The sequence below is a fragment of the Tachysurus fulvidraco genome, chromosome 1, assembly GCF_022655615.1.
Source record: "Tachysurus fulvidraco isolate hzauxx_2018 chromosome 1, HZAU_PFXX_2.0, whole genome shotgun sequence".
Lineage (NCBI taxonomy): Eukaryota > Metazoa > Chordata > Actinopteri > Siluriformes > Bagridae > Tachysurus > Tachysurus fulvidraco.
This window is the reverse complement of record NC_062518.1, coordinates 24516764-24530375: the sequence shown is the minus strand read 5'-3', so window position 1 is coordinate 24530375 and position 13612 is coordinate 24516764. Positions and strand designations below refer to the sequence as shown.

Here is a 13612-nt window from a genome sequence, read left to right as displayed (position 1 = left end):
TATTAGATTTTAAAACTTTTCCAGAAAAGTTCAGGGTCACAGCAAATTTAATGGCAGGCTTTTTTTCTTCAATAGCTGCCAAGGTGTTTATAGTGTATTTAAGGGGATTTCAGGCACACAGATTTGTAAGAAGGACTAGTTATTTTGGCAGGGGAGACGTCACTCAATGCATCAGGTTCTACTTGGGTGTTATAAACATTATAAGAATAAAAAAAAATGTTATTGTTAATACATTTTGAACAATAATTTGTGCCAAGGTCATGACATATTCCTGTTCTCCTCATTTGTTCCTGCTCCAAATTGTGATAAGTAAATTTCTACATTATTTACTATATGAAATCATAGTACATTAATATGCATTAACAAAACAGGTAATTAATAGAAAAAGATACTTAAATAATAGTTTTAATAAACCGTTGATAGTGAAGCTAATTTCAGTGGAAGATTATAAGTGAAACTCATTTAAATGTAGCTTTAATTAAATACTTAACAACAAGCGTATATGATTGCATTATTTTGTAAATGTTTTAACCTTATTTCCATTTTCATTTTAATTATTAATTAATGGACCAATAATAATACGATGCCTTTATTTTGAAATTGTGTGAACCTAAGATTGATTTAAAAAAACGATTGTTTTAAGACTGTTTATATAAAAATGATTTATATAACTGTATGTATATAAGTAGTATGTGTAGGTAGTACATGTTTCTTTCAGCTGCTGTTTTAATCAGCCTATGGAATAAAAACGTTGACGCAACTTTTATTTTGGTATAAACCCGGAAGTATAGCAGCCGAGAGGAATCTTTCTAGAAAAGCAGCAACACTTGCGTGTACTGTAGAGTCTGATGTGTATGAAGCTGATTGTAGTTTAAATCTTAGCATCTTGCTTGTGTTTATCAGCTAAATATATTAAAGTAAAGACTTATCTAAAGCAGCCAAAGCCATGGACCTTAGCGAACAGGTATCTTCTTATTCCTAGCTGTAAACTGTTGAATTGATATTATAGTGAATGTGATGATGTTAATAATCCTGAAGGTTAAAGTGTTGAGCTAGGATCAGTTTATAATTAGTTAGTTATAACAATGAGTATTAACCTGCCTTAATTATACAGCTTCTTTACACAAATGTACAGATTCAGGTTTGGTTTACATTCCCTTCTTTCACATTCATAATGAATGGGCTTTTATCAGTGTTTATCACTTTGCTGATTTTATATAAAAAAAAACAGATCAGTTTTCAGTGATTAGCATTAACAGAAAATTAACAGGTAAACTGTTCTCTGGGATAAAATGAATAGAATAATGTCAGTTACATGTTTATTTAATGCCTTTATGAATGATGCCATTAACCAACTGTCAAAGTGACTGTGAAATCAAAATAGACATTTTTATTTTTTTATATTTATATTTTATTCATCATTTTATATTTCTATATCTATATTCTCTATGTATGTGCATATTTTACCATTATGCACATTAATGTGTTATAAAGATAACTACAGATAATGTGCTTAGTCACTTTCATGTAATGTGTGGTTAATGTAACTCACTGCAGATGGTATTTAAATATGTGTTTTTGTATATAACAATTTAATTTCCAAAAAGTACAAACAGTCTGAACAGATAAAAATCTAAAAATGTTTAATGTCAATCATTTTCTAGATTTATGTCTGCTTTTATGACTGCTTTCTTCCAACAACCTAGATTCCACACAGAAGCTATTTCTGTGAATAAAATATTAATTATAATTTAGCCAACAACATTAAATCTTTATTACACTGTGTGAAACAACACTCTGTAGGACAGACATAAAACAATGTGCAAAATTGTAACTCAAATGACTCAAAATTTTTTTAAGAACTTTGGATTAAATCCGTTACAGAAGTTGAGTTAAAAGTACTTTGATAATTAACTTCTTGTTCAGATCACAGGACATGAGAGTGACTTGAAAGAAGTGACACGGCTCCTGGAGATGTGTGAAAGGAAGAGGGTGCAGGATGTCCTCTCACAGGAGAAGAAAAAGATCGAGAAAGAATTGGCTCAGAAACAGCAACAAAGAGAACAGCAAGCAAAAAGACAATCTGGAGACAAAGCAGAAACAACAGTCAAGGGATACACAGTCAAAATAAACAATTACGGTCTGTATACTTTACTTGTGCTGTTGTCTAGTCTCCTTTGCCTATTAAACCATCCATTACACCATACTGAATGCCTCTGTTAATGAATGTTTTTTTTTTCTTTTCAATTATAGGTTGGGACCAGTCTGAAAAATTTGTAAAAGTCTACATCACGCTAAAAGGAGTGCACAAAATCTTTGCTGACAATGTTAAAGTCAGCTTCACAGACAGGTGCGTTACATCAAACTGCTGATCAACATGAGTAGTTAATTAATGAAGTGCTTATTTTCTGTTACAGTGTAAATCCATAGTGTTCTGCTTTGACTTGTCTCCTTCATTATACTCCTGATGACGTCTGTGAGACACAGACGGTTGTACCTTTCATTAATGTTCAGTTCAGTTTCATTTATATGGTATTTATTACAGTGGGCAACGATCGTCACAAAGCAGGTTATGGTATCCAGTGATCCGAGCCAAGGCAATACATTAATCTTAGCGAAAACAGAGTGGTTTTTAGGTGATGCTGAAGTACACCAATAACACAACTTTACTGTACACTACAAATGTCTAAAGCTTAGTTAGATGATTGCTACAAACAAAAATCATCTAGAGCCTCCCTGCTCACAAAACAACCTCTTCATGGCATGGATTCCACTAGATGTTGGAAGGATTTCTTTGAGATTCTGGTCCATATTGACATGATTGCTTCACGCAGTTCCTACAGATTTTGTGCTCTGACCCTACTCTTATGCCACATCCCAAAAGGGGGTTCTATTGGACCATGTGTCTGGGAAGCTTCTGAAGAAAACTGAACTTATTGTCATGATACTACATGATGCTACACTGAGACCATTTTTACTTTGTGTCATGCTGCATTATCATGCTAGAAGAAGCCATTAGAGGAAATTTTGGCAATGAAGGGATGCGCATTGTCAGCAACAAACAAATGCTGACATCACATTTTTCCCCATTCTAAAGGATGGTGTGAACAAGACCGGCAGATGTTATGTAATGATTTTTAGCTGAATTTGATGTCTTTTTTCAGGGGTGTTACAGAGAAAAATGGTTAACATCTTATTTATATTGTACATTTTGTATTTTATTTATTTTGTACTTTTTTAAGTGTTTATTTATTAGCTTTTGTTTGTCCAGAAACTGTGAAGTATATTATTTATGATGAATGATATAGAACACAGTGACATTTTACATTATTATAAAGGAATTCAAGATGATACTATTTATTGATGACCTCAGTGTGTTCTGTGATGAATTTTTTTATGTCTTTTACAGGTCTTTCAATGTGCTTGTTGAAGGTTTGGAGGAAAAAAACTATCAAATGACTGTCAACAATCTCTTGTGCCCCATTGTAGTAGAGGAAAGCAGTAGAAAGGTGAGCAGTAGAAAGATGTGTCACTGAAAGTTATCAACACACTGCATCTCTTCTTTGATCCTTTATGGTGTTATTTTTTACACGCAGGTGAAGACAGACATGGTACTCGTCATGTGCAAAAAGAAGACAGCAAAGAAATGGGAGTTTCTTACACAGGTGGAGAAACAGTCTAAGGAGAAAGAGTGAGTATGATATTACAGTAGAGGAGATTCTATTCAGGAGATGTCTTCTTACATATGCAGCACTTGCATCCCGTAATATAAACACTAGTTCACAGTAAGGGCCAGATAAGGTCTTCTAATGTGCAGGAGGAAATAATAACCTAACATATAACTGTTATTTATCTGCTTGTATATGGAATATAATCCAGTAAACACTAATAATTAGTGATTGAAATTGTGAAGTTTCCTCTCAGCACTTGTGTTTATTAACAGTGTTTATTACTTCTTGGGTGGTGAGGAATAATATCTTCAGAAAGCATATTGTCTAATCTGAATTAGATCAATGTACAAAAACAAAGCTGACTGAGGACAATTTCATAGGAAAATAAATCGTCCTTTATTTCTTTATTGAGGAAATAGTCCTATAATAACAAATAATACTTGGGTAGAAGTATAAAAAGCTTTCAAATAGTCATACAGCCAGCTCAGTATTATTGGCATTCTTGCTGATAGGACAAAATGTTCTATAAAATCTTTGTGCTAATTAATATGTTGCTTAATCTCACACAGAAAATATGAGAGAACTCTAACCTTTAGTTCAAATTAATACTATTCATATATTTGTTTTAAAAAGTATTCAAAATCTTTATTTATTTATTTATTTATTTAATCTTACAGGTTCTTATGAACAGACGGTAACTGGAGCATGACCACAGTTATATACTGTATGTCTATAAGGGTCATTTTATTGTGTGGGAACTGAGCATCCTTAACCTTGTCAGCAGGGCTTATACATGAGGTGTCACACATTTATGGGCAAATCTTCTTAGTCATTCATCACCATGAGTAGGATTAAAGAATAAACTAATTAAATGAGAATGTGTATTGACCTACACACATTTAGGACTTTTCAAGAGGAAGGATGTTCTCTAGAGAGCATGGTCTCAAAACTCAAACTTGGGTGCCTGGAACTTGGAATAGTACCAAATTCTATAGTCAGGTAAAACAAAATGTTTACATTTTGAGAACAAACACATGATGGTTTTGGAAAAATAAGGTTAGTTTTACAAAAGGGATCCACTGAAGGTCTTGTGAAACTTGTTGGGATTCATCAAGAGACTCCATGAAGCACCGGGGGATTTTAAATTGAAAATAAAACTACCTAGTTGTATCTCTCAACAGTGCGAGAATCCAAAACATACATCCAGCTCCACACAATATAGTTCATTATCCACAAAATCTAGCTTTTAATGTAGTCACCTAGGACCCTTAAAGATGGTGGAGACAAAGTGTATTGAGGTGGGTATTGAGGTTGACAAGGTTTTATTAAAAAGATGCATTTGTTTGGTTTTTGGTAGGTTTATTTATTTATTTAAGTCATTGTTATTTTTAGAGAATGTTTAATTAAGACAATTCTATAATGTCTTTTTTAAATCCATTTTTATATTAGGGTGACTATGTTTGAGAAATTTATCCATTCTAATATGTGAAATTGCCACTAGAGGGCACATTCATCACGTTTTGTATGTTGTGCACAATGTGTATGTTAACTGCTTATTGTTGTTGTTGTTGTTGTTGTTGTTGTTGAAATATTAATTACATTCCTCTGATCATGGCAACTTGTCCTGTGTTCTCTTCAGCAAACCCAACTATGATGAGAATGCAGATCCTGGAGAGGGGCTGATGAATATGCTGAAGAAGATCTACTCAGAAGGTGATGATGAAATGAAGCGCACAATCAACAAGGCCTGGGCAGAGTCACAGGACAAGAAAACCAAAGGAAATGAGTTTGATTTCTGAGTCAGTCTCTAAACTACCATTGAATTACAGTTTGTCACCTACGTTCCATTTCTGTATAACTGGCATGTCATGGCTAAAAATTTGTTGGATTTTCTGCAGTTGTCATTCCCCCAATAGTGTCAGAAAACATTTGCTCCTGAATCTAACATGCTGCACTCTCTATTGGATTTTCAAGATTGCATAAATGATGAAAAATAAAATATCAACAAAGAAAATTAGATTTTCATGTGTTTAGTGGCTTAATATATTCTGGGGTTTTCTCACAACCTTTTGAAAAAAGGATGCTGCATTAAAAATATTACGTGTGTGTGTGTGTGTGTGTGTGTGTGTGTATGCTATTTATAAATGCTATTTGTTTGTTTCTCAGTGTCAGGCTGGTTTACCTGTGGGTTCTTATGTGTACATAAATGTTTGTGGATATAAAATCAAGCACATCTTCTTCACAGATAGTCAAAAATACTCTGTATATTAGCTCCTAATACTGAGGTCTTATTGTTGATGGAAGATTGTTTGCTCTTTTCAAATCAGCCAAGGGCTTGTAGGTAGGTAGGTATGATGGATGAATAGTAGTGACTACAGTAACAAATTAGTCTTTGATGAACTGTTCAAATTCAATACAAAATGGCATGAGATTTAGAAGTACTGCCAGGCAGAAAAGGGGAAGTTGTGTTGAGGAATAGGAGTGCAAAAGAAATCCACCAGAGGGCGCAGGCTGCTGCTATTATTATTATTATTATTATTATTATTATTATTATTATTATTATTATTATTATTATCATCATCATCATCATCATCATCATCAACATAACACATGATAATGATCCACTTATGTTTTGTGAGAGGACGTTTTAAAATAAAGAAAGATTTTTTTTCTACCGTTGATGAACGGAATGACCTGAGAGTTTCACCATAAATAAAAACACGTCACACCCTAAAGGGAAGATCTGGTTTAGTGTCAATCTTATCCTTTCAGCGAGCTGATAACGGGAATGAATGAGAACACGGTCTTGATTAAAGGTTTTCATGTTCAGACATCGACATTCATTCAGTACAAACACACCGACCTGTGATTGGATTAATGCGGGTTTCATTCACCATTTCAGTTCGTTTCATTCCGGTTTCTACGCCACATCATGACGGACGTCTGATGGTAACGAATCACATCGTGGTTTTTAATGTATCTCCGCCTATTACACGCCGCCTCCGCTGTGACGTCACAGGCGGTTTATATACTAGGCGTCTCGTGCTCTGCCGTGTTTGAGGAGCTGTTGGACGGTGTTCGGTGTCGCCACGCGGACGTTTCTGTACCTGGACTTCTTGTATTAATGAATGAACCCGTGTTGTTTCAGCACAGAACAGCGTCGCTCCTGTCAGATGATGAACCCGGATCTGTTGAAGCCGGAGCGCTTTTCACCAGCGCCACAAAAAACGAACCGGAGCAAATGTGAACAAACGAAAATGGAGTCGCAGGTGGTGATGGACTCAAAAACTGGACGGTCTTATTCCAAAGGAAAGCTTTTGGGAAAGGTACTGAACCATTCTATAACACTCCAGTTTATTGTGTCTGTACGTTAACAGTGTATCATCTGATGGTGGTGTTCTGGCCCCTGGAGCAGGAAGGTCTCAGTGTAGATGATGGGGATTTTTTTTTAGGATGCACTCCAGGCTGTAAGGCATTATTATAACATGTGTTGATTGTCTTGTGTACGTGACCATCAGTGTCTCCTCTTCATCATACCTGAGGATTGTGTGATGCAGCTCCTTTTTCTGTTCCTTGATTAAAAATGGATTTATTGCTTCATATGTTCCCTTATGTCCGATCTCACCAGACCAGACTCCTGTGGTTTAATGCATGATCACTGCATCTTCGGATGTCATGTAAACCAATAAGGAGCATCTTCATTTGAACAGATCATGAAAGTGCAGTGTCACTGTCGCTGATTTTTAGATGATCCTGAAGTATAGACCATTTATCACACTCCTTTTGTTTTAAAGCAAATTATGTCTTTACCAGAGCTGATTTATCTTTAACAGACCTACGCTTTGTTACAGGGAGGGTTTGCTCGATGTTATGAGATGACTGATCTTTCCAGCAACAAGATGTACGCAGTGAAGGTTATTCCACAAAGCAGAGTCTCCAAGCCACACCAGAGAGACAAGGTATATGTGAATCTGATGATTATCACATTGACCTTCATACTAATGAAAATCATTTGTCATGTTTTCATTCTAACTTCCATGTTGTGTTTCTCTGTTAGATAACGAATGAAATCGAGCTGCACAAAACCCTCCAGCACAAACATGTTGTCAAGTTTTCTCATTATTTTGAAGATCAGGACAACATCTACATCTTCCTTGAGCTCTGTAGCAGAAAGGTGAGCTGTTTCACCAGTAAATATACTGTTTACTCTTAAAAAATGAATTAATCATGATTACTGCATCTGGTGAAGAAATGAGGTTTGACTGAATCAGAATCAGCTTTATTGCCAGGCATGTTTTCACATGCGAGGAATTTGTTTTAGTGCCAGAAGCTCCACAGTGTAACAGAATGACATACATTATTGACAAAATTGTATGTACACATTTACAGGTGTGACATGTGCAGTTTAAATATACATATAAAATGTACATATACAAATATAGACAATTTGTATGTACAAATTTGCAAGTGTGAGAAATGTGCAATTGAAGTATACAATATATACAATTTGTATGTACATGTGTGCAATTAAATGTGCAGTTGAAGTAAACAGTAAACATTTAGACAATATGTATGTACAGAGTGCAAGTATGAAATGTGCAATTGAGGTATACATAGTACAAATATTAGTACTATTATTAATATGAGTATACTTTCCTTGCTGCAGTCCTTGGCACATATCTGGAAAGCACGACACACCCTGACAGACCCTGAAGTACGATACTACCTCAGGCAAATCATTTCTGGCCTCAAATACCTCCACAACAAAAGAATCCTCCACAGAGACCTCAAATTAGGTAAAAGCAGTTTCAGTTTCCCACATTTCATTGTCACCGTGTGGAGTTGAATTTGCAGTTACTGTTATTTTCCTTGTGTATATTTTTGGAATGCTATAGCTAAGAACTAAATTGCTTTGTTTTAAATAGGTAATTTCTTTGTAAATGAGAATATGGAATTGAGATTAGGAGATTTTGGGCTGGCAGCAAAAATGGAGACTGTTGAGCAACGGAAAAAGTAAGTTGTTTTTCTTCCCAAACGAAATCCTAGTTCTGGTCAGAATCATTATTTGCAATGAGATCATTGACTCTGTTTTACAGAACTATCTGTGGAACACCAAACTACCTGGCACCAGAAGTATTAAATCGTCAAGGACATGGGACTGAGTCAGATGTTTGGTCACTGGGTTGTGTGATGTAAGTGAATGCAATAGTTACTCTTATTATTTACCCTTAATCATATAATAAATGAAAAAGTGTACAGTGAGATACTTTGAAGTATTCAGTTTCTTGAACAAAGGTATATTTCTTTGGATTTGACAGGTATACACTTCTGTGTGGGAGTCCCCCATTTGAAACCTTAGACTTGAAAGAAACTTACAAATGCATCAAAGAAGTGAAGTATACGCTTCCACCTTCACTCTCTTCAGCAGCACAGAAGTTAATCTCTGCAATTCTGCAAAAGAACCCCAATGATCGCCTTACTCTCGACCAGATACTTGCTCATGAATATTTCAGCAAGGTTAGTTATCATATTGAATCTGCTTAATCATGTCAGTGCTCTTAGAAAAGTGCATGGCATCCTGACCCAATTTCCTAATTACTCTTCCAGGGCTTTACTCCAGACAAACTTCCACCCAGCGCATGTGTGATGGTGCCAGAGCTCAACCCACCCAGCCCTGCCAAGAAGTTTTTCACCAAGATGGCCAAGAGCCTCTTTTGCAAGAAGAAATCCAAAGGTAAGGCCATCACCGGGCTTCTCTTTAAGCTGGGTTTTATTAAACTAAACCCTCTCAGAATTACTTAGTTAGCTTATTTGCCTGTTTTATTGACTTTCAGCAGAGAAGAACCCCAGTGAGGACAAGGAGGACATCTCCAAGCTTGTCTCTGGCATGGTGAAGCACTCTATTACCCGGCAGATCAGCCACAAGACAGTGGGAGTGAATGAGGTATGTGTTAAGAGCTTTAATACTGTTTTGGGTTAATTAACGTTCTGCTATACATTTAAATGTCTGTTGGCCTGATTTACTGTAATTAAGGAGGTGTGATCAGCTGATTTGGCAGCACTTTTATATGGGGTTCTTCTGTAGATGAGTAACATGAGTACAAATAACCTGAGAACCCTATCAAATCATGTGTGTCACAAGAGAGAAACTAGGTATTTTGAATTCTGATCACCAACCAACACATGCCAAAAAGGAAGAATTGAACAACATGCCAGTTCTGCACTGCTGATTTTGAAATGATCACACACAAAGAAACAAACAGTCCATTCCTGTTTGTGATCTCCGCTTGTAATTTACTTTGTTTGAAATAAAATGTATTGATTTTAAAAATAAAAACAAAAAAACTTCTGTTCCCCACACAGGTTTCATCGCCAGCAGGACAACTGGCTGTTTCAGGGCCCTTAGACACACCAGCTGAGGACGAATCCAGAAAGTCAACATCTTGTTCCTTCAAAGGCACAGTTGCCAGCAGTACTGATGGTGTGTGTGCATTTGTTAACATTGTGTGGCTCTGCTTGTAGATGTACTGTTTTAGGTTTCACCCAGAGGCTTTTAAAGTGCTGTATAATCTGCATATCACATGAGCAACACAGCAAAGTGACTCTAGTTTTGCTCTTATTAGCTATATTAAATCTCCAGTACTTTTGTTCCATGTTTCTTTACCTTCTCTGTGCAGGAGGTGAAGACTTACTGACCCCAGCTGCTGTGGCTGAGGCTGCAGTGAAAGTCCTTGTTAATTGCTTGTCCACCATGCCATCAGGTTTGTTCTAGTCCCACTATAATAACCAATAGAAGCTTTGATGAACATTTCTGTATCTCTTAGAATAATGGTCAGAAAATTAATGTAGGCATTCTTTTGGTTCTCTAGCATCTAAGAACAGTGCATGTGTCACAAAGCCTAAACCTTTCGTCTGGGTGACCAAGTGGGTAGACTACTCCAATAAATATGGCTTTGGCTACCAGCTCTCCAATCAGAATGTGGGAGTCCTCTTCAACGAAGGCACTCATCTGAGTCTATGTGACCAGAGAAGGTAACTTGCGACTTTAATTTGGTACTTTTGTTTAAAACTAAAATGGATCTGAACTATAATTATGGTGCTTGAACGTAGTGTATTGTTGGATTTCATTTATGGCCAGATTTTCTTTTCACTTAATTAGATTTATGACCTTGAATTTTCCTTCTCAACAGGGTAGTTCGTTATTGTTTGACAAACAATAAACATTTCACCTTCCAAGCTGATACACTACCAGAACAGCTTCAGAGCCAGAAACACATTGTGGAGCTGATGGCCAACTACATGGAGCAGAATCTCATGGAGGTGAGGGGCTTTTCAGAAAACCTTTGCTTTAAACCACTGTTGCTTGCTCTCCTTAAACAAAAGTAAATTCATTCTTGAGGCACTGGGAGTCAAACTAAGCTTTGTATCTGGCCCTACAGGGTGGAGATCTGGGGTGTGAAGACCAGCCATCTCCTACTGACTGTCCCCTTCTCCTGCAGTGGATGAAGACGGACCATGCCTTAGTTATGCTTTTTAACAATGGTTCACTACAGGTAAGCTTTTTTTTTTTTTTTAATTCATTTTGATTTGCTGTTCATGTGAGACCTATAGATTAGCAGCATATTGCTGCATTTCCTGAAAGCTTATATTATTTAGTAATCTTAGTATACAGTTACAATAAGGTGCTCTCTTTCTGTTCACAGGTGAACTTCTATACTGATCACACCAAGATTATCTTGTCCAAGTTGGCAGACACGTACTTGTTGACCTATATTAACCGTGAGCGGGTCTCCACCTCATATGCTCTGAACACACTCAGCGAGCATGGCTGCTCCTCTGAGCTGCGCCACCGGCTTCATTACATGGTGCAGCTGCTGCAGCACTACAACAAAACATAAATGAACCACAAAAAGGACTTATGGTCAAAAAGGTCTACTACTGAAATCATATCTGGAGAAAGTTGCATAAGGTTCTCTCAACCCAAATTCTGGCCTCCTTGGACTTGGGGTGCACTGTTTTGGATTTAGTTTTCTTTTTTGTCACACTGACACTACCAGCTTGACTTCACCATGTACACAACAAAGTGACAAGGAGCTGGAAGAGAACTTGCTGATGCGGATGAGGCTTTCTGTTTGATCACCGGCCTTCACACTGTCTTGAATATAGACATTTATTATTTCACTTAATGGCACACATCAAGCATGGAAAGCTGATGGTTCCAAACATTTTAAGGAGAATGATCTAGTTTTATACCTGGAGGGGCTAGTATTCTGCAGCTGGACCGGCTATAAACCATATTGTGAAGTGAGTAAAGTGCCTTTCTGAGGAACGTCTTCTGGGTTGTGCAATAATAGCCCTTCTGTACCTTAAGCTCAAATAACAAAAAGGTATTAGAAAGGGCTTGTGCAGTGGAGCTTTTATTTTTCTGCTTTCAGTTCAGTTTGGATTGTGTTTAAATGGATGGAGATAAGCACTACAAATACCTGCTATAAGCTTTTTGCCTGGTACAAGATATGTTATGTAATATCCTCTCTCAGATGAAAGATTAAATGTTTATTTGTACCTCCAACTGTTTACATCATGACCACCACCACCATATGGCATTGTTCTAAATACTGTGACCCTGACTGTAGTGCTTAAAAGAAATAAGTATTTTTTCATCCCATCACTGGGAATCATCTTTTTTTGGCACATATTTATGTTTTATTTATTATTTTTATTTATTTATGTAACAATGGTGTTATCACTGTGTAAATGTTCAGGATCACTTTTTTATGTATTGGTATCTTGGAATCATAAGGGGGGAATAAAGTTTGTTGCTTATGCATATATTTTTGAAGGCTGACTTTTTGTTGTATTTCTAAAGTATAATCAAAGCCATAAATAAAGAAATGGCTACTAATAGGACAATATGACCTATTGTCTGAATTCATATAAAAAGGCCATTGTGTAGCTGTCTGTTATAATGGCCGCAGCTGGTTACCCTGTTAATAAACTGTTGCTCATGATGTCCGATCATCACCTGAGTCACCACATTTTAACTAGGCATATTAATACCCTTTTAGCTTCACAAGCACAATAGAAGCCAACGTCTTGGCTCAGCTTGCTGCAGTTTTCAAGCCTAGCACAGCTGCCATTATTTTAATAAGGAAAAATGGGTTGCTTTAACCATTTAAATCTCAACATGATACTCTTAATCTCTTTGATTCTTTTAGTATTGATTAAAAAAATCTAAAACCTATTTTGACTTAAATATGGTGGTCAAGTAGAAAATAATGTAAAGGCTGTATTCAAGTTCTTATGCTCTGTTGACAGATCTTGTTAAAATTCAGTCATGTTCAGATCTTTAAAACATTGCAGATACACTAAGCAGCATAGGTCTATATAAAGTTACATATAAAAAGTCTCAATACGTTTTATATTGTTGCTTTATATACTTATTTTACTATAACCTTTTCTTTCCACTCTTAATTTGAAGTTTTACACAATATGGGAAATCATGAAGCTGATATAGGACTAAGCAAACTCAACTGTAAACCTTATATCATCTGTGTCTTTTCAATATCTTGAGTTAAGGCAGCAGAGGTACTGTAAATAAATCTGTATCCAGATAGACAGCCTCTCCTATATTCCTCTTTCTCCAGGAATGTAGACAGATAAATCTTGGCAAGCTCAGTTAGTCATTATCTTCTTTTAATGGGTGCTGCTATGTCAGCAAAATTGCAGGTGCTGGATTTTATTATTAATATTTTTAGAAAGAAAAGATAAGACATGCACACAGATACACTGATTAACACCTTTATACACTGACTTTATAGGTGCAGCTCTTTGTCAAGTACATGAGTGTCAACAGGATACGGATGAAATTATACAATAACTTGAACAAGCCCAGGCTTGTTCTCCTCTGTAGAAGACAAGGATTAGTTTACTAACAGGTAGCA

At 36.2% G+C, this 13612-nt stretch overlaps 2 protein-coding genes across 3 annotated transcripts; both read left to right on the top strand.

The window, feature by feature from the left end:
* The first annotated feature begins 778 nt into the window (after window positions 1–778).
* On the top strand, window positions 779–5690 carry LOC113634341 (calcyclin binding protein). The gene is made up of 6 exons (XM_027133243.2): window positions 779–964; window positions 1927–2140; window positions 2254–2350; window positions 3410–3509; window positions 3597–3691; window positions 5311–5690. The coding sequence occupies exons 1-6, from the start codon at window positions 947–949 to the stop codon at window positions 5468–5470; spliced, it is 684 nt and encodes a 227-aa protein (XP_026989044.1). The 5' UTR covers window positions 779–946; the 3' UTR covers window positions 5471–5690.
* An 866-nt stretch (window positions 5691–6556) lies between these two features.
* plk3 (polo-like kinase 3 (Drosophila)) lies at window positions 6557–12500 on the top strand. Of its 2 annotated transcripts, none has more exons than XM_027133233.2 (15): window positions 6557–6997; window positions 7523–7630; window positions 7729–7845; window positions 8338–8467; window positions 8597–8684; window positions 8768–8863; window positions 8990–9188; window positions 9279–9405; window positions 9509–9615; window positions 10035–10152; window positions 10349–10432; window positions 10541–10703; window positions 10862–10991; window positions 11111–11224; window positions 11375–12500. In XM_027133233.2, the coding sequence occupies exons 1-15, from the start codon at window positions 6800–6802 to the stop codon at window positions 11567–11569; spliced, it is 1974 nt and encodes a 657-aa protein (XP_026989034.1). In that variant the 5' UTR covers window positions 6557–6799; the 3' UTR covers window positions 11570–12500. The 2 variants fall into 2 exon arrangements, with proteins under 2 accessions (XP_026989034.1, XP_026989029.1); XM_027133228.2 differs by having other exon boundaries at window positions 9506–9615.
* The last annotated feature ends 1112 nt before the right edge of the window (window positions 12501–13612 follow it).